Source organism: Nomascus leucogenys, chromosome 11, assembly GCF_006542625.1.
Source record: "Nomascus leucogenys isolate Asia chromosome 11, Asia_NLE_v1, whole genome shotgun sequence".
Lineage (NCBI taxonomy): Eukaryota > Metazoa > Chordata > Mammalia > Primates > Hylobatidae > Nomascus > Nomascus leucogenys.
The window spans coordinates 117,516,481-117,542,155 of record NC_044391.1 but is presented as its reverse complement, the minus strand read 5'-3'; the positions used below and the strand labels follow the sequence as shown (position 1 = coordinate 117,542,155).

Sequence of the window (25,675 nt, the reverse complement as noted above, 5' to 3'; positions counted from 1 at the left end):
ATGAACAAAGCTAATATAATTGAACATTTTTAATTTTCTCATCATGAAAGGTATGATGGTAACAAATGTAGTATTAAAAACTTCCCATCTGTCGGTTTTTAGTAACAGCACTGCTAACTTTTTTTTTTTTTGAGACAGTCTTGCTCTGTCTCCCAGGCTGGACTGTAGTGGCGCGATCTCAGCTCACTGAAACCTCCGCCTCCCAGGTTCACGCGATTCTCGTGCCTCAGCCTCCCGAGTAGCTGGGATTACAGGCACATACCACCACACCTGGCTAATTTTTATATTTTTAGTAGAGACGGGGGTTTCACCATGTTGTCTAGGCTGGTTTCGAACTCCTGACCTCAACTGATCTGTCTGCCTCGGTCTCCCAAAGTGCTGGGATTACAGGTGTGATACACGGCACCTGGCCCCAATGCTACTAACTTTTATAAACATTCTAAATCAACCCAAATTTGAAGACACAAAGAACCAAAAACTGAAAGGGGCTTCGTAAACTAAAGAAAATGTCTTGGCCAGGTGCTGTGCTCACGCATGTAATCCCAGCACTTTGGGAGGCTAAGGCGGGCGGATCACGAGGTCAGGAGTTCGAGACTAGCCTGGCCAACATAGTGAAACTCTGTCTCTACTAAAAATACAAAAATTAGCCAGGCATGGTGGCGCACGCCTGTAGTCCCAGCTACTCAGGAGGCTGAGGCAGGAGAGGCGGAGATTGTGGTAAGCCGAGATCGCACCACTGCACTCCAGCCTGGGCAACAGAGCGAGACTCCGCCTCAAAAAAAAAAAAAAAATAAGAAAGAAAGAAAACATCTTGAGAAGACTGCAAACTGCAAAAGGTTTTTATTTTATTTTATTTTTGAGATGCAGTCTCGCTCTGTCACCCAGGATAAAGTGCAGTGGTGCGATCTCGGCTCACTGCAACCTCTGCCACCTGGGTTCAAGTGATTCTCCTGCCTCCGCCTCCCCAGTAGCTGGGATTACAGACGCCCGCCACCTCGCCCACCTAATTTTTTGTATTTTTAGTAGAGACAGGGTTTCACCATGTTGGTCAGGCTAGTCTTGAACTCCTGACCTCATGATCCACCCACCTCAGCCTCCCAAAGTGCTGGGATTACAGGCGTAAGCCACCATGCCCGGCAGCAAAAGCTAATTTTTCAGTTTACCCAAATTCCCACATAAAAACAGAAACGACAATTACGCAGCAAAATAAAAAACTCACAGACAAAATTTACAACAAAACTAGGTGATAAAATATCTTCCCAAACATCAAAATACATGCAAGTGGAAACAAAACATCAAAAGCCACAGAGTCCTGCAATACTGATAAGAAGAAACAAAAAGCAACAGAGGGCAATGTGGACCAATGGCTGCAAAAAGAAACACATAGTACATGCCTACTAATATTAAATGGCTACTGAGAAGAGAACACAGCACTACCTATAGTTTTGTCAAAGGAATCAAACCTGAATCTGATCATACTTCTGGAGGCAGCTGCCAATTTCCAGTAAATAAAGAAGTATGAGGAACATGAGTCCAATTAGCAAAACCCCAGCGATGACCAACTCTACAGGTCAAATGGCCCAGGTTCTTTCAACAGATCGGTGTGGAAGAAAGGAAAGGGATAGAGAGAAACCTGTACATTAAGAGACTTACTGGAAATAATAGATTTTTATAAATGGATAAGACCTTAGTCTTGGTATAGTGTCTTGGAATGCCCATCTGGATGATAAACATATAAAGAACCATAAGGAAGTATTTAAAAGTCAGGATGGTGGGTTAGTCTTAGAGGGAAGGAGATGACAGTTGGGGCAGCGGAGTAAAGGACAGGGATGGCAAATGCATGTTTCTTTTCCTTTTAACTTTTTGATTGTAAATTAAAGCACACACATAAAAATCTACTCAAATACATAGTTTAGTGAATTATTATAAGGCAAATACCCTTGTAACTACCACCTAGGTCAAGAAATAGAGCTCTGCCAGCCACCCTAGCAGAAGGAGAACTTGCCACCATACCTTTATTCTGATGTTTCAACCCTTAGAAAACACTTGGAGCCCTCACCTTGGTCACAAAACATCAACAAATCTGGTTGATTGACCACAATCGAGGCTTCTCCATCTTGACTGTGCGGCCGATGATAGCGATAGTGCACAGGCAAAAAGGCTTGAAAACAGTCAATGCACTGTGAATCTCGTCTGGCATAAATGAGAACTTCAGACTCCTTGGACAAATAGTTAGGGGCCTCTATATCAAAATTTTCTGAAACCATCACTGCCTGTTCAAAAAGAAAATAAATATTAATCAAGAAGAAATGAATGAGGAAGATTTTTAAAAAGTTAAAACCGGAAGACTATATACAGATACACAGCAGTGTCAAATTTGCCCCCTTTATGAACAATTTCCATTCCCCTTCCATCCTCAATTTTAAGGAGAAAAACGCAAGACCAATTTATGCTTAATAAAAGTCTGCTTACTAAAAATAAACTGGGGAAATTATATTCTAGGGTACCAAATTTCCCCATAATAAAAATTATTCCGGTAATACTTTCTTATTAGTCTTTGTTTAGGTGACAAAACAGGTACCTAGGAACGGAGAAATTTCGTGAATATAGCATTATTCAATAAGTACAAAAACTATGACAAAAGGTTAAACCTGTATTGAGTTAAAATGATTGGTATCATTCTGACAATTTCCTGTTCTTCAGAGAAGCAAGTGAGATGGCAGTGAGTGAGAGCACTGCGGTCAGGAAGTCAAAGCAAAGGTCGGCACTCTTTCTAGAGAGGGTATAAAAAGTTAATGGAAAAAATAGCAACTGATTTCTTAAAATAATATGGTAAAAACTATTTTATAGAAAAGCATAGTATTCTACACCAACAGTGAAAATGTACATGTGGCAGCAATTAGACCTAAGTTATAACATGTATGTTTATTTATTACACATATATCCACATATACATACATATTTATGTACACACACTCACATATATCCACATACACATATAGGCATTATATACGTGACCTATGTATATATGTATGGATGTACACACACACACACACAACTTCTCTTTAGATGGTCCATGCAAAACCCTGGTATAACTCAGAGAAACAAACAGCATTAACTCCTTCCCATCACATCAAGCATCCTAACTTTCCTCTGACAGTGACACCAAGTGCTATGTTTTCTTTATATGTTGTTCCTTTTCAGTTAGTCATAGCAGGAACAGAACTCATTGGCAAAAGTCAAGGAATTATATCATCTCATGAGTCATAAGGGACTTTGGAAGTAATAAAATTAAACCACTGTCCCAGCAAAGGTATTTTTCAGGTATACCGCGACTGCTTGAATACTTTCCATGACTGGAAGGAAGCTCATTACTATGAGTCATTTCGATCTATCTACTGTTATAAGGTTATTTCTTTTTCATGAGTAGAAACTTTATGTACTAGCCTATAACATTTACCAGTTGTTCTTGCTTACAATGTCTGCAATAAATTCGTTCCTTATTCCACTAGGGATCCTTCAATTATCAGAAGGCAACCATAGCCGCCGCCACGAAGTCTTCTCCTGACAAGGGAAATGTTCACAGTTCTCCTGGGTTCTCATGACACGGTTTCCAAATCATTCATCATATTAGCTGCCTTTGAAATACTCATAGAGTATAGTAGCAATATTATCTTCTGTAGGCAAAACTTGCATTAGCTTTTTGGCAGCCTTATCTCACTATGCTTTATATGTACTACTATTTTACTTTATTTTTTGAGACAGAGTCTCCCTCTGTCACCCAGGCTGGAGTGCAGTGGCTCAATCATGGTGCACTGCAGCTTTGACCTCCTGGGCTCAAGCGATTCTCCTGCCTTATCCTCCCAAAGAGCTGGGAGAATAGGCATGAGCTGCCTATTCTTTTTTTTTTACCTAGCCTCTTCTTTTTTCTTTTTAAGACAAGGTCTCACTCTGTCACCCTGGCTGGAGTGCAGTGGCGTGATCACGGCTCACTGAAGTCTCAACCATCCAGGCTCAAGCAATCCTTCCACCTCAGCCTCCCAAGTAGCTGAGACTATAGACACACGCCACCACGCCCAGCTAAGTTTTTGTATTTTTAGTAGACATTAGGTTTCACCATGTTGGCCAGGCTGGTCTCGAACTCCTGACCTCATGATCCTCCCGCCTCGGCCTCCCAAAGTGGGATTACAGGCGTGAGCCCCCACGCCCAGCAGTTAATTAATTTTTAAACTTTTTGGTAGAGATGGGGTCTCACTGTGTTGCCTGGGCTAGTTCAAACTCCCGGCCTCAAGCAGTCTTCCCACCTCGGCCTCCCAAAGTGCTTGGATTACAGGTATGAGTCACTGAGCCCAGCAGTTTGTGATATTTCTGTCACACATCTTACTTGTACACATAGTATCAATGCTATGCTACATTGTTATTATTTTTGTCAATTATCTTGTAAAGAGATTGAAATAGTAAAAAAAAAAAAAAAGGAAGGAAGTCTTACATATTTACCCATGTAGTTACCACCTGTCATCATTAACTTTGCTCCTCTGGATGTAACATCTTTTTTCCTCTTACTACTTTAAACATTTTCTTCATCATTGTTTTAAGCTACTTGATTATCATGTGCCTTGATATAGTTTTCTTCATGTTCCTTGTACTTTATTATCTTACATATTTGAGTTTACAGTTTTCATTAAATTCAGAAAGTTTTCAGCCAATTTTTCTTCAAATATTTTTTTCCATCCCTGCCTCTCACTTTACTCTTCGGGGACTCCAGTTACATGTAGGGCAAGCTACTTAGTTGTTACACAGTTCATTAATGCTCTGTTCACCTTGTAAATCTGTTTCTTATCTGTTTCACATTTTTGGTAGTTTCTATTGCAGTATCTTCAGGTTCATTCATCTTTTCTTTTGCAATATTTGATCTGCCACTAACTCATCCAGTGTATTTTTCATTTCACACACTGTAGTCTTAATCTTTAGAAGTTCAATGCTGGTCGGGTGCGGTGGCTCATGCCTGTAATCCCAGCACTTTGGGAGGCCGAGGCAGGCGGATCACGAGGTCAGGGGATCGAGACCACCCTGGCTAACACGGTGAAACCCCGTCTCTACTAAAAATACAAAAAATTAGCTGGGCGCGGTGGCAGGCGCCTGTAGTCCCAGCTACTAGCGGGGCTGAGGCAGGAGAATGGCGTGAACCCGGGAGGCGGAGCTAGCAGTGAGCCGAGATTGCGCCACTGCACTCCGGCCTGGGCGAAAAGAGTGAGACTCCGTCTCAAAAAAAAAAAAAAAAAAAAAAAAAAAACTCAGAAGTTCAATGCTGACTTTTTAAAAATATCTTCCATATTTCTAGTTAAATTCTGAACACATGGGATGCAGTTACAGTAACTGTTTTAAGGGCCTGTTAATTATTATTATTTTTTTAGATGGAGTTGGAATTTCGCTCTTGTTGCCCAGGCTGGAGTGCAATGGCACCATCTCAACTCACTGCAACCTCTGCCTCCCGGATTCAAGTGATTCTCCTGCCTCAGCCTCCAAGTAGCTAGGATTATAGGTGCCCACGACCACACCCGGCTAATTTTTTGTATTTTTAGTAGAGACAGGGTTTCACCATATTGGCCAGGCTGGTCTCGAACTCCTGACCTCAAATGATCCACCTGCCTCAGCCTCCCAAAGTGCTGGGATTATAGGCGTGAGCCACCAAGCCCGGCCTGCACCCTGTTAATTCTAACATCTGGGTCAATTCTGGATTGGTTTTAACTGATTGATTCACCTCCTCATTATAGGTCACTTTCCGCCCCATCCTTGCTTAGCTGCTACTTTATGATTAGAGTCAAGAAATTGCTAATTTGATCTTGCTGGATATGTCTGTATTCCTATACACATTCTTGAGCTTTGTTTGGGATGCAGATAAGTTACTTAGAAACAGTTTGATTTTTTTTTAAGGTTTTGTTCAGTTTGTGGCTAAGTATTCCCTGCTACTGAGTAAAAGTTCTCTGTTTTTCCATTGTTCAAGAAATTATAAGGCTTTTCTCAGTCTGGTTGCTGGGACGAGGTACTACGCCTGTCCCTGTGTGAGTGCCAGACATTGTTACGCTCGTTTTGTCAGATGGTTCTTTCCCTGGCATCAGGTAGTTTCCTAACATACACACACTGATAAATACTCAGCTACATACTTGAAAGGAACCTTCTGTTATTCCTGGAGTTCTGCCTCTGTGAAGTTCTCTCCCCTCTGGTACACTGTCTTGTGAATTCTAGTGACCTTGGCCTGCCCAGAATCTCAACTTTATCTCCTCAACTCAAGAAGTCCACTGGGCTCTGCTTGAGTTTCTCTTCCCTGCATTAAGCCTGAAAATATTCTCGAGGAAATAAGCTGGATGACCGTAGGGCTCACCTGACTTATTTCCCTTCTCTCGGATATCTCTGCCCTTCACTGCCTGATAGTCAATGAAATTTTTCATTATTTCATATATTTTGTCTATCTCTTGCTTGTTTCAAGTGAAACTAAATCTGTTACCTGTTCTCCACGTGACCAGAAGCAGAAGCCTTAATACTACATACTTTGGGCCAGGCGCAGTGGCTCACGCTTGTAATCCCAGCACTTTGGGAGGCCGAGGCGGGCGGATCACGAGGTCAGGAGATCGAGACCACGGTGAAACCCCGTCTCTACTAAAAATACAAAAAAAAAAAATTAGCCGGGCATGGTGGCGGGCGCCTGTAGTCCCAGCTACTCGGAGAGGCTGAGGCAGGAGAATGGCGTGAACCCGGGAGGCGGAGCTTGCAGTGAGCCGAGATCACGCCACTGCACTCCAGCCTGGGCGACAGAGCGAGACTCCGTCTCAAAAAAAAAAAAAAAAAAACTACATACTTTGAGTAAAACTTACGGTTTCAAAAAGTGTTTCCATTTTGACCCATAAAACAGCAATTTTATATGTTTCAATCTAATATTATACTGCTTTCAAAGAATCTAAGAGACTTTTGATGAAAAAATGTGTTTAATAATCCTACCTAAAAAAGTGAAATGAGGTTTATTTGATCTGCCTTATCCTTGGTGAACCTACTTAAGGCTTGCATTTATTTTCAAATTATTCACAAACCATCACAAACTCCTTACAAAGCATTTTGCTGGCACATCACTCATTTAATTTGGGCCCACAGTTCCATTTGCTGCAGCCAAAAATTTTATTTCCTGGAGCAGAGTCAAGACATTAATCCAGGTATACAAGCATCAATCAGTCCCTACATATAAATTCCTTCTACCCAGTCACACTTATTATATAACACTTAGCATAACAAAGTTTCTCTGTACAAGGAATTGGGCCACAATCTCAACTAGGCAGAAGGAAACAGCATCTAATATGTCAGGCATCAAATTCCATGTATTTAAATGTCACAAATGTAACATCTATTTTTCTAGAAGTTTCCAAAATAAAGAAGTAAATACAAGGCTTATAATTAGGGATTAGAAGATTAGAAAGCAGAAAATCAAGATCAAAATAAACTCGTTAATCAATCTATAATGGCACTCTCTACCTGTACCCTTTTCTTCTAACAGTCAACCTTCAAACATCCAAATCTCATCCCCATCCAAAGGTATGAATTTTTGGGTAACCCCCATCCAAAAAACTTCCATTTTCTTAGAACATGGTAAGTGATTTTATTAAGTAGATTTAAATATGATTCCAACCCATATCCTTACAAGCCAAAAACTGTGTTGAAATTTGAAATCTATTATTTTAAATTTGAAAAGCCTCACTTAGAATTCATAATTCATTGAAGAAAAGAAATAAATGAGATCCTTCTAGCCGGTGGCTCACGCCTATAATCCCAGCACTTTGGGAGGCCAAGGTGGGCAGATAACCTGAGGTCGGGAGTTCAAGATCAGCCAGGCCAACATCGTGAAACCCCACCTCTACTAAAAATACAAAAATTAGCTGGGCATGGTGGCATGCACCTGTAATCCTAGCTACTCGGGAGGCTGAGGCAGGAGCACTTGAACCTGGGAGGCAGAGGTTGCATCGAGCCGAGATCATGCCACCACACTCCAGCCTAGGCAACAGAGACTCTGCCTCAAAAAAAAAAAAAAAAAAAAAAAAATGAAAAAAAAAATGAGGTCCTTCCATAATTGTATGTGTATGTAAACTGTCATACACACACAAATAACTGAGAACACACTTGCTGATTGGTGGTTGACATAGGGAGAATGTTATCACTGCAAACCTTTTTATATCTAGTCAATGAATCCATGAGAAGGTAATTACTTATTCAAAAAAATTAATAAAATAAATGGGTAAAGAAACTGGCCTAAACCATGATTAGAAATAAACTGCCATCATGAATAACTATAGATGCATCTATTTTACAGTTTTAAAAATTTGTAAGTAAATTACAATCTTATCAACTAAGACAGTGTCTCCCAAAATTTCTTAACAGAAATCACCTGGGTTACATATACCTACTGCGTACCCACAATAAAAAAAAAAAAAAAAAGAAATAATTTGGGTTCTTCAAACCAGATTTTGGGGCCCAATCTAGACCTACTGAATCAGGATTTCCCAGGAAGGCAATAATCTGTACAAAAGTGCCCCCAAGGAATTCTTATCAAAGTTGGGGAAACTTTTCTAACTACGGGGTAAGATTCAGGTCCAGCAAGGGCAACAACATTGCAACTAGACAATCTTGGATCCATTTATTGGCTCTTCCATTTACCTCTATGATTTTGGATAAGTTACTTGGCCTCTTTGTGCCTCAGTTTTTTTTTTTTTTTTGAGACAAAGTCTCATTCTGTCACCCAGGCTGGAGTGCAATGATGTGATCTCAGCTTACTGCAACCTCCACCTCCCAGGTTCAAGTGATTCTCCTGCCTCAGCCTCCCAAGTAGCTGGGATTACAGGTGCCCACTACCACACCTGGCTAATTTTTTGTATTTTTGTAGAAACGGGGTTTCACCATGTTGCCCAGGCTGGTTTCGAATTCCCAAGCTCAGGCAATCTGCCTGCCTTGGCCTCTCAAAGTGCTGGGATTACAGGCATGAGCCACTGCGCCCAGCCCTCAGTTTCCCTATATATAAAATGGAGATTCCACCTCCAGGGTGGCTATAAAGATTAATTTATGTAAAGGGTGTGGGACACGATCTTTCTTTTTAAAAGAAAATGAAGACATCTGGCATATAGACATCTATTAAATATTAGTTTCTTCTCCTCACATATCAAACTTACCCAGATGTTGGGGAATATGTCATTCTCATTGACAAAGTTACTGTTGAGGCACTATTTATTAATCATTAATTTTCTCAAGACATACACATACACACAGATAATTTTCTTAGTCACTGAACTATGAACCACCTTAAAAAGTATTTAACTAGCTCAGTTTAGTTGGCTTATTCCTGACAAGAGTCACTCACTTGTCAAAGACTATGCCCATTCTATCTCTAAAAATGTCACTTTATACACTTTAACAAAATGAAAAGAAAACCTATTTTTCCTTAATCCAAACTATAGCACCGCTAAATTCTCTCCCAAAAAATCCCCTAATAACTGTACCTCTGTTATGTTTCTCTCTCGTAATGAGGCCAACTCATATGGATCCACATAAAGTCCTGCAGGAATGTCCTGTTTAATTAAGAGTCGGCATGTCTGTAAGTCCTCAATGCTTTCTCCAAACTTCACTTTGATTAAAAGGTCTCTGTAAGACAAGTACATTTAAAGTAAATCTCTTCATTCAGCTGTTAAATGAGATAACATAACACTGTATTCCTATTAGTGAAAACACTATATTTCAAAATTCATTTTCCAAAAGTAGATTATAAGGTCAAATGAAATATTTATAACATGTCAGAATCATCCATTAGATCTTTCATAATTCATGTCATAAGCCACTATAGCATTATTGTAAACATAGCTCAATGAAAAGGAACGGAATCCAATAACATTCACACAATTTTCAATAAAGGTACCAACGTAATTTAACGGGGAAAGGATAGTCTTTTCAACAAATGGCACTGAAACAACTGGATATTTACACAGAAAAAAATAGGCCAGAGGGCAGGCATGGTGGCTCACGCCTATAATCCTAGCACTTTGGAAGGCTGAGGCAGGTAGACTGCCTGAGCTCAGGAGTTTGAGACCAGCCTGGGTGACATGGCAAGACCCAGTCTCTACCAAAAATACAAAATTTAGCTGGGCATGGTTGCACATGCCTGTGCTCTAGCTACTCAGGAGGCTGAGGCAGGAGAATCTTTTGAGCCTGGGAGGTGGAGGGTGCAGTGAACCAAGACCATGCCCCTGTACTCCAGCCTGGGTGACAGAGCAAATCTCCATCTAAAAAAAAGAGAAAAGAAAAAATAGGCCAGGGATGGTGGCTCATGCTTGTAATCCCGGCACTTTGGGAGGCTGATGCAGGAGGATCGTTTGAAGCCAGGAGTTTGAGACCAGCCTAAGCAATATGGAGAGACCCCTGTCTCTAAAAAAAGTAAAAAAATTAGCCAGGCATGGTGATGTGTGCCTATAGTCCCAACTACAAGGGAGGGTGTGGTAGGAGAATCTTTCGAGCCCAGGAGGTCGAGGCTGCAGTGAGCTCTGAGAGCAACACTATATTCCAGCTTGGGGGACAGAGACAAGACCCTGTCTCAAGAAAAAAAAAAAAAGAGACAGAGAAGATATTTTTTAAAAAACTAAATGCAACTTTAAGAGATGAAGAATATAATTTCTGAAATAAAAACTTACCCAGATGTAATTAAAAGCCATTAGATGCTGAAGAAGAAAAGATCAGTGACTTGGAGACAGAGCAACAGAAACCATCCACGCTGAAGCACAGAGAGGAAAAAAGACCAGGGAGAAGAAAGGAACAGCCTCCATGGCCTTTAAGCAATATCAAGTAGTCTAGTATACATATATCTGGAGTTCCTAAAAAAGAGAAGAGAATGTAACAGAAAAAAAATGAAGACATAATGGCTGAACACTTTCTGAATTTCATAAAAATTATAAGTATACAAATCCAAGAAGCCAAGCAACCCTCAGCAGGACAAATACAAAGAAAATCACATCAGGGCACATTATTATCCAGTCAATGGAAAACAATCTCAAAAGCTATCAATAATTATGGAGAGATTAACAAAGATAAGAATAAGCTAGAAGATAATGGAGCAACTTACTTAAAGTACTAAAAGAAAAGAGGCTGTCAATCTAGAATTTTATATCCAGGAGGAAAATCCTTCAAAAATAAAGGCAAAATAGAGATTCAGACAAACACAAACTAAGAATTTGTCACTGCAAGAAATGACAGAAAGTAAATGATACTAGAGAGAAACATAAATCTGTAAGAAAGATCAGAAATGATAAGTATGTGGGGGAATATAAAACACTTTTTTCTCATGTATTAATTGCTTTCAAATATGATTGCTAGACAAATTGGAGCCCTTGAGCATTGTTGGTGGGAATGTAAAATGATGTGGCCACTATGGAAAACTCTATGACAGTTTTTCGAAAAATTACAATGGAATGATCATATGATCCAGCAATTCCACTTCTGGAATTAAAAGCAGGCATTTAAGAGACAACCGTAAATCCTGTTCACAACAGCATTATTTGCAACAGCCAAAAGGCAGGAGCAACCAAAGTGCCCATCAACAATGAACAAATAAACAAAATGTGGTATAAACATACAATGGAATATTACTCAGCTTTAAAAAGAAGGGAAATCCTGACATACCCTAAAACATGAAGGAACTGTGGGAGCATCATGCTACGTGAAATAAGCTTCACAAACATTACACGATTCCACTTATATGAGGTACCCAGAGGAGTCAAATTCACAGAGACAAGAATGCTGGTTGCCAGGAGCGGAGAGAAGGAGGAATGGGTAGTTATTGCTCAGTAGGCAAGGAGTTTCAGTTGTACAAAATGAAGAGTTCTGTAAATGAATGGTGGTGATGGTAGCACAATAATGTGCATGTACTTGATGCCACTGAATTGTATGCTTAAAAATAGTTAAAATTAGGCTGGGCGTGGTGGCTCACACCTGTAATCCCAACACTTTGGGAGGCCGAGGCAGGTGGATCACGAGGTCAGGAGATAGAGACCAGCCTGGCCAACATGGTGAAATCCCGTCTCTATTAAAAATACAAAAATTAGCTGGGTGTGGTGGCGGGCACCTGTAATCGGGAGGCTGAGGCAGGAGAATCACTTGAACCAGGGAGTCGGAAGTTGCAGTGAGCCAAGATCGTACCACTGCACTCCAGCCTGGCAACAGAGCGAGACTCCATATCAAAAAAAAAAAAAAGTTAAAATTGTAAATTTTATGTTATGGGTATTTTATCACAATTAAAATAAATAATGTGAAAAGTGACTGCTTAAAGAAAAACCAATAACAATATATTGTGGGGTTCATAACACAAGTAAAAAATAAAGTAAAATACGTGATAACAACAGCATAGAAAAGAGAAGGAGATGAAGCTATCCTGATAAAACAGTATCTGTGACATGGAACAAAATTATTTGAAGGTAGACTGTGATAGGTAACGATTGCACATTGTAAACCCTAAAGCAACAAATTAAAAACAGAGAGAGGTATAGCTAATCATCCAAAAATTGAGATAAAATAGAATGCTTAATAAATAGTCAATTTACCCAAAATAAGGCAAGAAAAAAAGGAGAAGACTAGATGCAACAAAGAGAAAAACAAATAGATAAAAAAGTAGCTAGATTTAAACCGAACCAACCATATTAATATTTACATTAAAAATAAACGGTCTAATCACTCCAATTAGAATGCAGAGACTGACAGATGGATAAAACAGCGACTCCTTTCACAGGCTCTTGGGATTTGGAAAGAAAAAAAAAGGCCACCCTGAAGTATATGCTATCTACAGGAAACACACTGAAGATAAAGGCGATAAAAGTAAAAGGACAAAAAAGATATGCAAATATTAATAATAAATATGGGATGGCTATATTAATATTAGAATAAGGTGACTTCAGGACAAGGAATATTGTCAGTCATAAAGAAAGACATTACACAAAGATAAAAGGGTCAATTCATCCAATTCATCAAGAAATTATCAAGAGCATCAAGAACAACCCTAAACGTAGCATACACACCCAAAAACAGAGCTTCATTTTTAAATTCTATTAAACATTAAAGGAATAAATAATACCAACGCTACACAAGCAGAAACTAGAGAAGAAAATGTTTCCCAAACTATTTGATAAGGCTGACAATGCCCTGACAGTGAAACCAGAATAAGGCATCACAACAGAGTTACAGGCCAATAGCCTTCATGAACATACAAGTAAAACTACTTAGCAAGTTATTGGCAAAACAGATCCAGATACGTTTCAAGAAGATAGTATCGCATGACCAAGGAGTAGGTTCACTATTGGAAACATCAATATACTTCATCATATTAACAGAATAAAATATAAAAATTGTATGATCCTCTCGAAACAGAGGAAGAAAAGGTATCTGACAAAATTTAACACCCAATCATGAAAGAAAACTCTCGGGAAACTAGAAGCTTAAGATTAAGTCCTCAACTCATAAAAAGCTATTTACAAAAAACCGAACACAAATATACTTCATGGTGAAATAACTATACCCTTTTTTTTTTCTCTCAGATGGAGTCTTGCCTCGCTCTGTCGCCAGGCTGAAGTGCAGTGGCATAATCTCAGCTCACTGCAACTTCTGCCTCCTGGGTTCAGGCGATTCTCCTGCCTCAGCCTCCTGAGTAGCTGGGATTACAGGCACCTGCCACCACGCCCGGCTAATATTTTGTATTTTTAGTAGAGACAGGGTTTCACCATGTTTGCCAGGACGGTCTTGAACTCCCGACCTCGTGATCCGGCGGCCTCGGCCTCCCAAAGTGCTGGGATTACGGGCATGAGCAATCACGCCCGGCTTAAAAAAATTAAAAAAAAAAAAAAAAGAATCAGAATTTATAAATCAAGTATCTGAGAATCATTTCAAAATAATCACCTTGCGAAGCTTCAGTTTGGGCAAGTTTTCTTAAGGAACAGTTTCCACACCTTTTTACCAGACTTTTAAGATCTTCAATATGGGCAAATATTCATCTTTTGAAGATAATTTCTTTTTCGGAAACAGCTTGGTCATTTAGAATCAACTGTAGTAAGACATAGTGATTTAGAGTAGTGTATCATAGTACTTGAGATGGCTTCGAAGTATAATAGTACTAAATTAGAGTCAGAGCTCAATCACCCTAATTGCTATCAAATTATATAAATTCTTTGAGCTCTACCTCCCTCATCTGAAAAATAAGAAAAAATCATCTATCTCATGCCACTGTGAAGATTAAATGGAATATTGTATATATAGGCACTGGTTGTATATACAAAACAACCTCTGTATACGAGAGGGTGTGTGTAGGTTCTGTACAAGTACTATGCCATTTGATACAGGGAACTTGAGCATCGGAGGACTCTGGTGTCCTCAGGGGAGGTCCAGGAGGAACCAGTCCCCTCAGATACCAAGGGACAACTGTACGTGGTAAACAATATAGATTTGTTTTCTTCTTTGCTCCACTCGGTTAATCATTATTTCAAAGTGTGAACCACATATGCCATCACCGAGTAACTCTGAGGAAGCAAGTGATTTTTCTTTTTTCATTTTTTTTTTTTTTTGAGACAGAGTCTTGCTCTGTTGCCCAGGCTGGAGTGCAGCGGCATGATCTTGGCTCACCACAACCTCCACCTCCCAGGTACAAGCGATTCTCCTGCCTCAGCCTCTGAAGTAGCTGGGACTACAGGTGTGTACCACCATGCCCAACTAATTTTTGTATTTTTAGTAGAGAACAGGGTTTCACTATGTTGGTCAGGCTGGTCTCGAACTCCTGACCTTGTGATCCGCCCACCTCAGCCTCCCAAAGTGTTGGGATTACATATGAGAGCCACCACATCCGGCCTGATTTTTCAATTTATACATATTTCAACCATCAATTTTTTGCTCTCAATTATACGAGACATTATTTTAATAGAAATAGAAATCAATGGGCAACTTACCTGTGGAAACCATCTTTCAAAACTTCTTGCCTCAAAATAATTTCAGAACACGTGGCCCTTATGCCTATAAGAACCAAAAGATATTTTTTAAAAAACAAAAGCACTGAATAAAATATTTAAATAATTAGAAAAGAGTTATTTTAGTGTTCCAAATTGCCTAGAAAATCTAACCAACCTAAAAACAAAAACTTTTAAAATTTAAGCAATTTGAGACACATCTATAAATCTACTTCCAATATAGCACTGTGGTTAAGAACAATGACTCTGGAGTTAGATTGCCTGATTTCAAATCCCAGTCTGTAACTTAATAGCTGTGTCAACTTTGGGCAAGATAGTTTATCTCTCTACTAGCTGTGATAAGAATTTAATGTATGTAGAAGCACTTAGAACAGTAGTAAGAATACATATTAAGTGTTCTACATAACTGTTTGTTATTAATATTACTTTATTCAGGTGACCCCAAGATGCCAAAAAGGAACAGAATGGCTAAAGAGCCAGGAAATCTCCATTTTAATCCTAGTTCACTGAAACTGTGTATCAGATAGATACATACTGGCAACTTCTATATTCTCACATCCATGCCTACAAAACTAGGAAAATGGTACACTTATGCCTTGTAGAGATGTTGGAAGGTTTAAAAAAAAAAAAAAGCAAAGCTGGAGGCACATAAAGGTTCAATGGGTTCCACTGTAAACTTAGAATAAGCACAAATCTCAGTATACTGACTTCATCCAGATTCCAGACATTCAAGCTGTTAGAGCCAGGTGTGCCAGATCGCACCTGAGGTGGGAGGATTGCTTGAACCCAGGGGATGGGGGCTGCAGTGAGCTATGATTACACCACTGCACTCAAGCCTGGGTGACAGAGAGAGACATCATCTATCATCTTGTCTCTAAACACAAAAAAATAAAACTATTACTCAATGTAAGCATCTTAAAACTGTGAAAATTCAATTACTATTGACCAGCAACTCTGCCAGGCATTTGCTATGGAACTTTGTCCCATTTCAAAAGCTGTAAATCTGTGGGAAGAACATTTAAAAAACATACACAAGCCTGGACAACATAGCGAGACTCCATCTCCGTTAAGAAAAATACAAAAATTAGCTACTTAGGAGGCTGAGGTGGGAGGATGGCTTGAGGCCAGGAGGCAGAGGGAGGCTGCAGTGAGCAGAGATTGCACCACTGCACTCCAGCCTGGGTGACAAAGCCAGACCTTGTCTCAAAACAAACAAACAAACAAAAAAACCCCAAACACATACAGAAAACTATATATTATTTACATAATCCTGTTACTATCATTGAATATTGCTGAATCCATTAGATGTATTTCTGAAAAGATGCATTAAGAAAAATGATGTGAAGGTGAAACTATCTGAAGGAATGAAAAAAGAATAGAAAAAAATAACGTTTGTTAAATAATATCTAACATGCTAGATCCCCTACTTGGTGCTTTCATATGTGTTTTAACTTTCACAATCTATAGCAAAATAAGCAAAATTACTGCCATTTGTTTGCAGGAGGAAACTTGAACTTCTAAAGCATTAGTAAATGGCCCTGGGTCATATAACTAACTACGTGACCGATTAGAAGAAAGGTTTGCCTGACTTTTAAAGCCTAAGATACTTTCACTTTCAACACTAAAATTGAAAGAAATTTTAGTGTTACAGCTCTTTTAGAATTTGTCTACTTACATTTCACTGAAAAATCTCCAACCCTCAAAAAAGAAATTGTATTTGCTTTGGAGAAGCATATGATCTTTTCCCAAATAAACAAGTCCCAAATCCCATATGTATCTTGTACCAATCCAGATTTTTATTTGTTCTTTTTTAATTTTTATTTGTTTATTTATTTATTTTTTGAGACGGAGTCTCACTCTGTTGCCAGGCTGCAGTGCAGTGGCACGATCTTGGCTCACTGCAACCTCTGCCTCCCGGGTTCAAGCAATTCTCCTGCCTCAGCCTCTAGAGTAGCTGGGACTACAGGCTTGCGCCACCACGCCCGGCTAATTCTTGTATTTTCAGTAGAGATGGAGTTTCACCACTTTGGCCAGGCTGGTCTTGATCTCCTGACCCGGCAATCTGCCCACCTTGGCCTTCCAAATGCTGGGATTACAGGCATGGGCCACAGCGCCCAGCTAAGCAAGGCTGTGCCTCTTAAAAAAAAGAACAAACAGCCTGGGTGCGGTGACTCATGCCTGTAATCTCAGCACTTTGGGAGGTCGAGGCAGGCGGATCACAAGGTCAACGGTTTAAGACCATCCTGGCCAACATGGTGAAACCCCGTCTTTACTAAAATACAAAAAATTAGCCGGGCGTCGTGGTGTGCACCTGTAGTCCCTACTACTTGGGAGGCTGAGGCAGGAGAATCGCTTGAACCTGGGAGGTGGAGGTTGCAATAAGCTGAGATTGTGCCACTACACTCCAGCCTGGCAACAGAGCGAGACTCTGTCTCAAAAAAAAAAAAAAAAAAAAAAAAAAGAGACAAGGCCTTACTCTGTCACGCAAGCTGGAATGCAGTGGCATGATCACAGCTCACTGCAGCCTTCAACTTCTGGGCTCAAGCAATCCTCCCGCGTCGGCCTCCCAAGTAGCTAGGATTACAGGCCCACGCCACCACACCTGGCTACTTTTAAATTTTTTTGTAGAGACAGGGTCTTGCTATGTTTTCCAGGCTGGTCTTGAACTCTTGGCCTCAAGCAATCCTTCCACCTCAGCCTCCCAATGTGTTAGAATTTCAAATGTGAGCCATTGTGCCCAGCACAAATCCAGATTTTTCTTCATCATGTTTAATTTTAATGCAGGTAGGGTGGGAAGTGAGGACTACTATCCAACTATAAATTAAATTAGAAGAAAAATTATGAACAGGCTTAAATTCTGTTGGTATGTACACCAGACAGCAGTTGAGCACTGGGACCGGAGGAAGGCTAATTTACAAATAGTACAGCAAATACTAGAATATTATGATTTTAAAGGCAAAAGTACCATTTTTAAAACTAATTTGTTGGATGTGAATTTACCTTCAACATTTTTCCTCTTAAATATTACTTTGGTTGTGGTGAACTGGCTCTGGAAATCGATTCCTTTTTACTTTTTTTTTTTTTTTTTTGAGACAGAGTCTCCCTCTGTCACCCAGGCTGGAGTGCAATGGCGCGATCTTGGCTCACTGCAACCTCCGCCTCCCTAGTTCAAGCGATTCTCCTGCCTTAGCCTCCCGAGTGGCTGGGACTACAGGCGCACACCATCACGCCCCGCTAATTTTGACCCCTTTTTAATTATACAATGCCAATGTTGGAATCCTCTACAGATTACCAAATCCAACTGTTTAAAAATTCTTCTGGCCGAGCATGGTGGTTCACATCTGTAATCCCGGCACTTTGGGAGGCTGAGGAGGGTGGATCACCTGAGGTCAGGAGTTCGAGACCAGCCTGACCAATACGGCGAAGCCCCGTCTCTACTACAAATACAAAAAAGTAGCTGGGCATGGTGACGGGCACCTGTAATAATCCCGGCTACTTGGGAGGCTGAAGCAGAAGAATTGCTTGAACTTGGGAAAGGCGGAGGTTGCAGTGAGCCGAGATCGCGCCATTGCACTCCAGCCTGGCAACAGAGTGAGACTCCATCTCAAAAAAAAAAAAAAAAAAAACTTCTTGGCCTCATAATCCTTTGTTTAGATAAACTTGAAAACCCAATATGTAAACACACAAGCAGAACTGCACTGATTGACAGATACTAAATGGATCTAAATGGTACCAAGGATGACAGAAACATCCTCATTTCACAGATGGAGAAATTTGTCGGGTTTATGCTTTAATCCCATCAAACCTTACCACTTTATTGTAATTATTCCCGCACTTGCCCCTCTCAGTAGTACAAGCAGTTTGCCAACTACTACTTGCACGAACAACTAGCAGTTTGCCACGGAGTCCTATATTCAGTTTGGGGATTCTCAGGCCTCCCAGGGCGCTAAGGCCTTGCTGGCCCCTTGGTGATCAGAAGCTCTGTGCAGCTCAAGAGCATCCCAAGACGCTTGACGGCTGACTTTCCTTCTCAGAACTTCAGTAACAGGGCGGCCAGTCCAGCCTGGGAACCGCAGGGCCCGAGCCCGACTCTCCCGGAGCCCCGGGATCCGCCGCAGACCAAAGCGCACGGGAGGGCAGGGGAGAGGAGGAGGGCACGCGGCTCCAGTGTTTGACCTCCTCCGGCTCGCCCTACTGATCTAGGTCCCGCCCCGGGTCCCCGCATCCCCGCAACCCGCGGAGAGGCCCGGGAGCCGGGACCGCTTCCCACGCTCTGGCCCCCCAGCCCCGCGCGCACTCCGCAGCCCCGCCCCCCTTACCGGCGTCGGAGCGCGCGGCAGTGAAGGCCGCGGGGGGCCCGCGAGTGAGCCCGGTCGCCGCCCCGAGGAGCAGCCAGGCGACCGCCCGAACCGCCGCCACCCGAGTCGCCAGGACGCCGGAGGCCGGACGCCCGACAGGGGCGCGCGGGGCCAGGTGCGGACGCAGGAAGGGGCCTGGCCGCCCGCAGCTCCTACCGCGCGCTGCCCCAGATTTACCGGCCGGGACCGAGGGCTGGGTGCGCGGCCTAAGGCCCGCGGTTCCCAGCTGCCGGCAGCCCCGGCCCCCAAGGGTTCCCGCGCGGCGGTCGTGCCCGCCCAGCCGTTCCTCGCTCCGCCCACCCGGGGGCGGCCGAGGAGCTGCGCACGCGCGGGGAGGTGCGCCCGGCCTGTCGCTGTGGAAACGGCTCGGCCTGCGCCCGCCGGGACCCGGAATCCCTGCACGCCGAGGTGGGAGCCAGTGAACCGTGCCCCCGGCCGGCCCCCACCTCCGCTTCCCGGTATTTGAGGGTTCGGGCCTCCCGCCGGGGACTTCACCCCTCGGGCTCGTCAGTAGGGCTGTGGCTGTCGCCTCTTCCTGCAGCGCCAGGCTCCGCCCGGCCTCACAGTCGGCTTAGGTGCTTTGCGTGCACTGCGGTCGGGTGGAAAAACCCACTCCTGGTTGTTCAGACGTTGGCCTGCAGAAGATGTCATTTCTGTATTCCTCTAAGGGTAAGAAAGCCAGCCTTGCACTAGTGGAGACGTGAGTAGGGAGAGAATCGTCTACCCTTTGGGGACATCCGTGCGCTTAGGTGCTGTGGGGCTTCCTAACAGGACTGTAGGCAGTTACTGATCTCTGCGGAGAGGAGTATTCGTGTCCTGGAAGAATAATTGGATAAACGTGCCGTCCTTCTTCCTAAACAGAGTGGAATCTGTAAGCAGGCCAAGAGAGCATCCAGGCGGCTTGGAGTGGAATAGAAGGCTCTAGAGCGGGTGTCTCGAAGAGGAAACAGAATGTATGTCAAAAGATACTATCCAAAACTGAAAATAGCCGGGCAAGGTGGCTCACGCCTATAGCCCCAGCACTTTGGGCGAATCACCTGAGGTCAGGAGTTCGAGACCAGCCTGGCCAACATGGCGAAACCCCGTCTCCACTGAAAACACAAAAATTAGCCGGGCATGGTGGTAGGCACCTGTAATTCCAGCTACTCGGGAGGCTGAGGCACGAGAATCGCTTGAACCCAGGAGGCGGAGGTTGCAGTGAGGCGAGATCACGCCACCGCACTGCAGCCTGGGCGACAGAGCGAGACTCTGTTTCAAAAAAAAAACTGAAAATGGTAGTATAAGCATGTTTCTTAAGAAATGGAGATAAATTTTGGAAGACATGCCTTTTAAAATTCAATCTGGTTCCCTATGAAGAGGATTAGGGCCAAGGACTATAGTTTGTTGTTATAAGCCTCATAGAATTATTTTATATTCCAAATGCAAACATTACTTTAGCAAAAATTAAAGTTAAATTTTAAAAAGAAAAGAGTCTAGTAAAAAAAAAAACTACATTATTTGAGTACCAACTGCATACATCTTTGACGAGTACAGCCATTGCTTCAGTGTGTGGAGTTTATATTATGCCCCATAGGTTCTAGTTTACTAACATCAAATTTTAGTTAGGTGAATTGGGAGTAGTATTCATTAAAAAAAAAAAGGCAAGAAAAGAGAAGGAAAGGAAGGAGAAAATGGTGTGAGATCATTGCATCAGATTAGAGGTAGAGCACAGTAATTTTTTAAAGTAGTTTTTTTTGTTTTGGTTTTTAAGAATAGGCATATCATGCTTTGGAGAGGCTGTTGTGCAGTGGCACCATCTCAACTCACTGCAGCCTCAAACTCCTGGGTTCAAGCGATTCTCCCACCTTGGCCTTTGGAGTGGCTGGGACTACAGGTGCATGCTGCCACGCCTGGCCAATTTTTAAATTTTTTGTAGAGACATGGTCATGGTCTCGCTGTGTTGCCCAGGCTGGTCTCAAACTCCTGGCCTCAAGGGATCTCCCCTCCTTGGCCTCCCAAAGTGTTGGGATTACAGGCCTGAGCCACCATGCCTGCCTCCATCTTTTTGAGATGGAATCTTGCTCTGTCACCCATGCTGGAGTGCAGTGGTACCATCTCAGCTCACTGCAACCTCCGCCTACCAGGTTCAAGTGATTCTCCTGCCTCGGCCTCTCGAGTAGCTGGGATTACAGGCACCTGCCACTATGTCCAGCTGATTTTTGTATTTTTAGTAGAAACGTGGTTTCACCATGTTGGCCAGGCTGGTCTCGAACTCCTGACCTCAAGTGATCTGCCCAACTTGGCCTCCCAAAGTGCTGGCTGGGGTAAGCCACTGTGCCTGGGCTTATATGTGATTAATTTTCTAAGAGTACAAATTCTCATGTCCAACGATAAGTGGTGAATAATATGATTATAGTACATCCATAAAATAAAACTTAGCAGTCATATAAAATGTTACATTGTAGTAAAACATTTAATGACAAAATAATAATATATGTTAAATTTGAACGTCAGGAAATAGCTTGTATGATACAGTATGTATGAAACATACTATAAACTATATGCCTAGAAAAAAGACTGGACACAATCAAGGGTGATTATTTTCTATATGTCTCCCCTCTCCTTTGCCCCCAGTATTCTACAATGAACGTGTATAATCACTGCTAAGTATTTTATAAAAAGTATGTTCCTAATAGTGATTCTCCAGCAGAACTGAGTTCACGAAGATATCATCACCCTCTGCCACTTTACCTCAATGTTTCTTGACATTTACAAATCATTCTGAGAATGTCACAGTCACATCTAAAGCAGTGCTTAGGATTAAGTGTATTATTTGGGCATTGAGGGTGGGGAAAGGAAGAGAGAATAGTAAGTATTCATCTACAAATAGCTGTGTTTCTTGTAGCTAGAAAAATATCATATAGTGAGACACACAGGCCAAAATAAAAGCCCTGCAGACGTTACTGACTCTTGTGTATGAAGAAGCTGATATATGTGATGTATATGATGTAGCTGCAGACATTACTGACATGTATATGAAGAAGCTGATTCTGCAGCAGGTCTGCTTTTTGATCAGGATTCTAGACTGTAAATGCTTACGAAAATGTACAGGGACCATCATGTTAATTCATAGCATTAAACAATTTATGGAATACCTACTACGTTCCAAGTATTATGCTGAGATATTGTGTAGAAAAATGAATATGCCCCCCACCCTCATGCAGCATATTGACTAGAAGGGAAGATAGATGATTAAATAAATAATAACAAAAAACTAGTAAAATAATTGGGAAAGTACAAAGGAGACAGCTCTGGACTGGTGAACCTCTCAGGACAAAATGATTAAGGTTAAGAAACTTACCTTATCATGGTACCTTGATACGGAGGATGCTTGATATGCCCTTTCTTAATTGATAAATAGTAAAGACCCTATAGGTCAGCTATTAGGCTGACTTAGGGGTTCGTATCTGATCTTCAGTAAGAGTGCAGCACACTAAGAGGTTCCAACTGGATTGCATCCCCAGATTCACATATGAACAAGTCTACATCCTTGAGAAAACCAGAGAGTTGCAGGGGTCCAACAGATTGAAACTAACCCAGGGCCAAACTGAACTTTGAGGGCAGCTCTCAAAATAACTGAGCTTTGTGGTCGCTTCAGCGCACATACGCCAAAATTGGAATGATACAGAGAGGATTAGCGTGGCCCCTGCGCAAGGATGACACACAAATTCATGAAGCATTCCATATTTTAATTTAAAAAAAAAATAACGAGCTTCACAGGCTGAGGATGTGTGGCCAGAGCGGGACTAGAACCAGATCTTCCGGGGCAAAGGGGCGAGGGGAATGAATGACATTTATCCAACACCTAGTTGTTTTTTCCCTTTAGCAGGAAGTCATTATGCAACTTGCACATATTCATCAGATTTCCTCTGACTTACCCGGACATGTACGTGGGAATGATGTGCACTGCCAAGAAATGTGGGATTAGGTTTCAGCCTCCAGCTATTATCTTAATCTATGAGAGTGAAATCAAAGGGAAAATTCGCCAGCGCATTATGCCAGTTCGAAACTTTTCAAAGTTTTCAGGTACCTCATGTCTTATCTTGCCCCCTGTCTTAAATATTCTCTAAATACAGGTTCACATCATGACTCTGTCAGGGACTGGATGTGTGACACTGGATGAATTACTTACTGTCAATGAGCTTCAGTTTCCTCATCTATAAAAGGGAATTGTAGTGTTTTTTTCCAGTTTGTTAATTAATAATCCTTTTGGGATTGCTGCCTAGGTTAAATGATACAGCATTATTCAATAATATTAATTCCCTTCTCTCCTTCCAAACGTTTTTCATTTGTAGTCGTAATACTTTATTAACACCACTACTGCTATCTAAAAGCTATAATATCACTTTTCTTCTCAGACGTATTCTCCATTTGAAAGTGTTTAATATCTCTACAAAGTGATTTTTAAGTTAAAGAAGTCAAAACTATATCTGTCCTCCCACCACACTGAAAGCTCAATATAAAGGAATAGTTCCACAAAATAATTCATTCCAATCAAGCCATTTAGCTACTTGACTATAATGGAGATAATGCTTTCAGGGTTCAGAGTTTTTGTTCTATTTTGGCTGTTGCAGTAGTTTGTGGTGTATATGATGTACGTGGTATGTATGTGGTATATAGTTTTCTTCTCTCTTCCAGATTGCACCAGAGCTGCTGAACAATTAAAGAATAATCCACGACACAAGAGTTACCTGGAACAAGTATCCCTGAGGCAGCTAGAGAAGCTATTCAGTTTTTTACGAGGTTACTTGTCGGGGCAGAGTTTGGCAGAAACAATGGAACAAATTAGAAGGGAAACAACCATTGATCCTGAGGAAGACCTGAACAAACTAGATGACAAGGAGCTTGCCAAAAGGAAGAGCATCATGGATGAACTTTTTGAGAAAAATCAGAAGAAGAAGGATGATCCAAATTTTGTTTATGACATTGAGGTTGAATTCCCACAGGACGATCAACTGCAGTCCTGTGGCTGGGACACAGAGTCAGCTGATGAGTTCTGATACCAAACATGCAAAACATGCATTGGGCTAGCAGAATATCCATGTTTATTACCAGACTGGTTCTGGAAAAAGCCGTAAAGAATACTAAATATGTTGGGTTGTAGGGGATTGACCATGTTACTTTTCAAAACCAGGACATTTAAAGTATCTACTATGTAGGTGCATGAGGAATATGGGAAAAACAGAATAAAGGAATCTGCCTTTAAGGAGCTTACAATCACGCCGGGCGCGGTGGCTTGAGCCTGTAATCCCAGCACTTTGGGAGGCTGAGGCGGGCGGATCACCTGAGTCAGGAGTTCGAGACCAGCCTGGCCAACATGGTGAAACCTCGCCTCTACTAAAAATACAAAAATTAGCCAGGCGTGGTGGTGGGTGCCTGTAATCCCGGATACTCAGGAGGCTGAGGCAGGAGATTCGCTTGAACCCGGGAGGCGGAGTTTGCAGTGAGCGAAGATCGCGCCATTGTACTCCAGCCTGGGCGATGAGCAAAACTCCATCTCAAAAAAAAAAAAAGCTTACAATCTAACTGGAAGATGTCAAAACCTGTGAAAAGCTAATTAGCAGTATTAAGCAACACAAACATTAGAGCCAAATGCATGACAAAGGCTACAGAAGGCCAGAGCATATATTACTGTAGAGTAGAATAGTAAGGGAAGACTTTGTCCTTTAATAAAGAGATAGGAGTTGGCCTGGCCCTTGAAGTAGTTTAGGTAGATGCTTGTGTAGGATTCCTGATAAGAGCAACTGAAAAGAAGGAGAGGGGAAGTAGTAAAGGGACAAGAAACAGAATTTTTTTTTTTTGAGGAACCATAAGCAAATTATAGTTTGACAAGAATGGGGGACATATATTGTTACCAGGGAATTACCTCATGTGTTATATCTTTATATGTATTTATCTCTGGAAAAGAGTGCCCTGCAAAATTCCCTACAGCTGCAAGCAGATGTCACTTGATGGACAGAGGGGAATTCTGCCCCTCCGGTATCAGGAAATATATACTAAAGACATTGTGAAACGCTGAACCTCTTCCCATAAATAAAAGGTTTGTTTGTAAAATGGGAAATCCACCCATAATAAATGAACAATAGGCACTGCCAGTTTAGGCCTGTTCATGAATGGATCTGCAAGAGAGCATCTTCGTTTAACAACATTATCTGTGATTTGATACATTTATCCTTATTACAATATTGTTTAATTGGTAGAAATTCTGTTTTCTACAGGGAAATTGATGTTTATTAAATAAAACAAAATAATTACTCA

At 41.6% G+C, this 25,675-nt stretch overlaps 2 protein-coding genes, 1 non-coding gene and 1 pseudogene across 6 annotated transcripts in view; 3 read left to right on the top strand and 1 right to left on the bottom strand.

Annotated features, from left to right (window-relative positions):
• Positions 1–19,706, bottom strand: part of PIGX (phosphatidylinositol glycan anchor biosynthesis class X) — a gene marked incomplete at its 5' end in the record, with an annotated part of 25,247 nt that extends 5,541 nt beyond the window's left edge. The window contains 4 exons of the mRNA XM_030822812.1: positions 2,060–2,273; positions 9,534–9,675; positions 15,003–15,066; positions 19,340–19,706. Coding sequence (XP_030678672.1) covers positions 2,060–2,273; positions 9,534–9,675; positions 15,003–15,066; positions 19,340–19,706 — 787 coding nt within the window. The remainder of the gene's footprint in view (positions 1–2,059; positions 2,274–9,533; positions 9,676–15,002; positions 15,067–19,339) is intronic.
• LOC115837402 lies at positions 16,661–16,690 on the top strand (annotated as a pseudogene).
• On the top strand, positions 19,682–25,675 carry CEP19 (centrosomal protein 19). Of its 4 annotated transcripts, none has more exons than XM_003280114.4 (3): positions 19,682–20,047; positions 23,244–23,443; positions 24,056–25,675. In XM_003280114.4, exons 2-3 carry the CDS (start codon positions 23,302–23,304, stop codon positions 24,415–24,417), a joined length of 504 nt encoding a protein of 167 aa, XP_003280162.1. In that variant the 5' UTR covers positions 19,682–20,047; positions 23,244–23,301; the 3' UTR covers positions 24,418–25,675. The 4 variants fall into 4 exon arrangements, with proteins under 4 accessions (XP_003280162.1, XP_030678882.1, XP_030678881.1 ...); XM_030823021.1 differs by having other exon boundaries at positions 19,983–20,047; positions 23,247–23,443; XM_030823022.1 differs by lacking the exon at positions 23,244–23,443 and having other exon boundaries at positions 19,740–20,047.
• LOC115837473 lies at positions 23,005–23,108 on the top strand. The gene has a single exon (XR_004032505.1). It is a non-coding gene; the product is annotated as a U6 spliceosomal RNA (small nuclear RNA).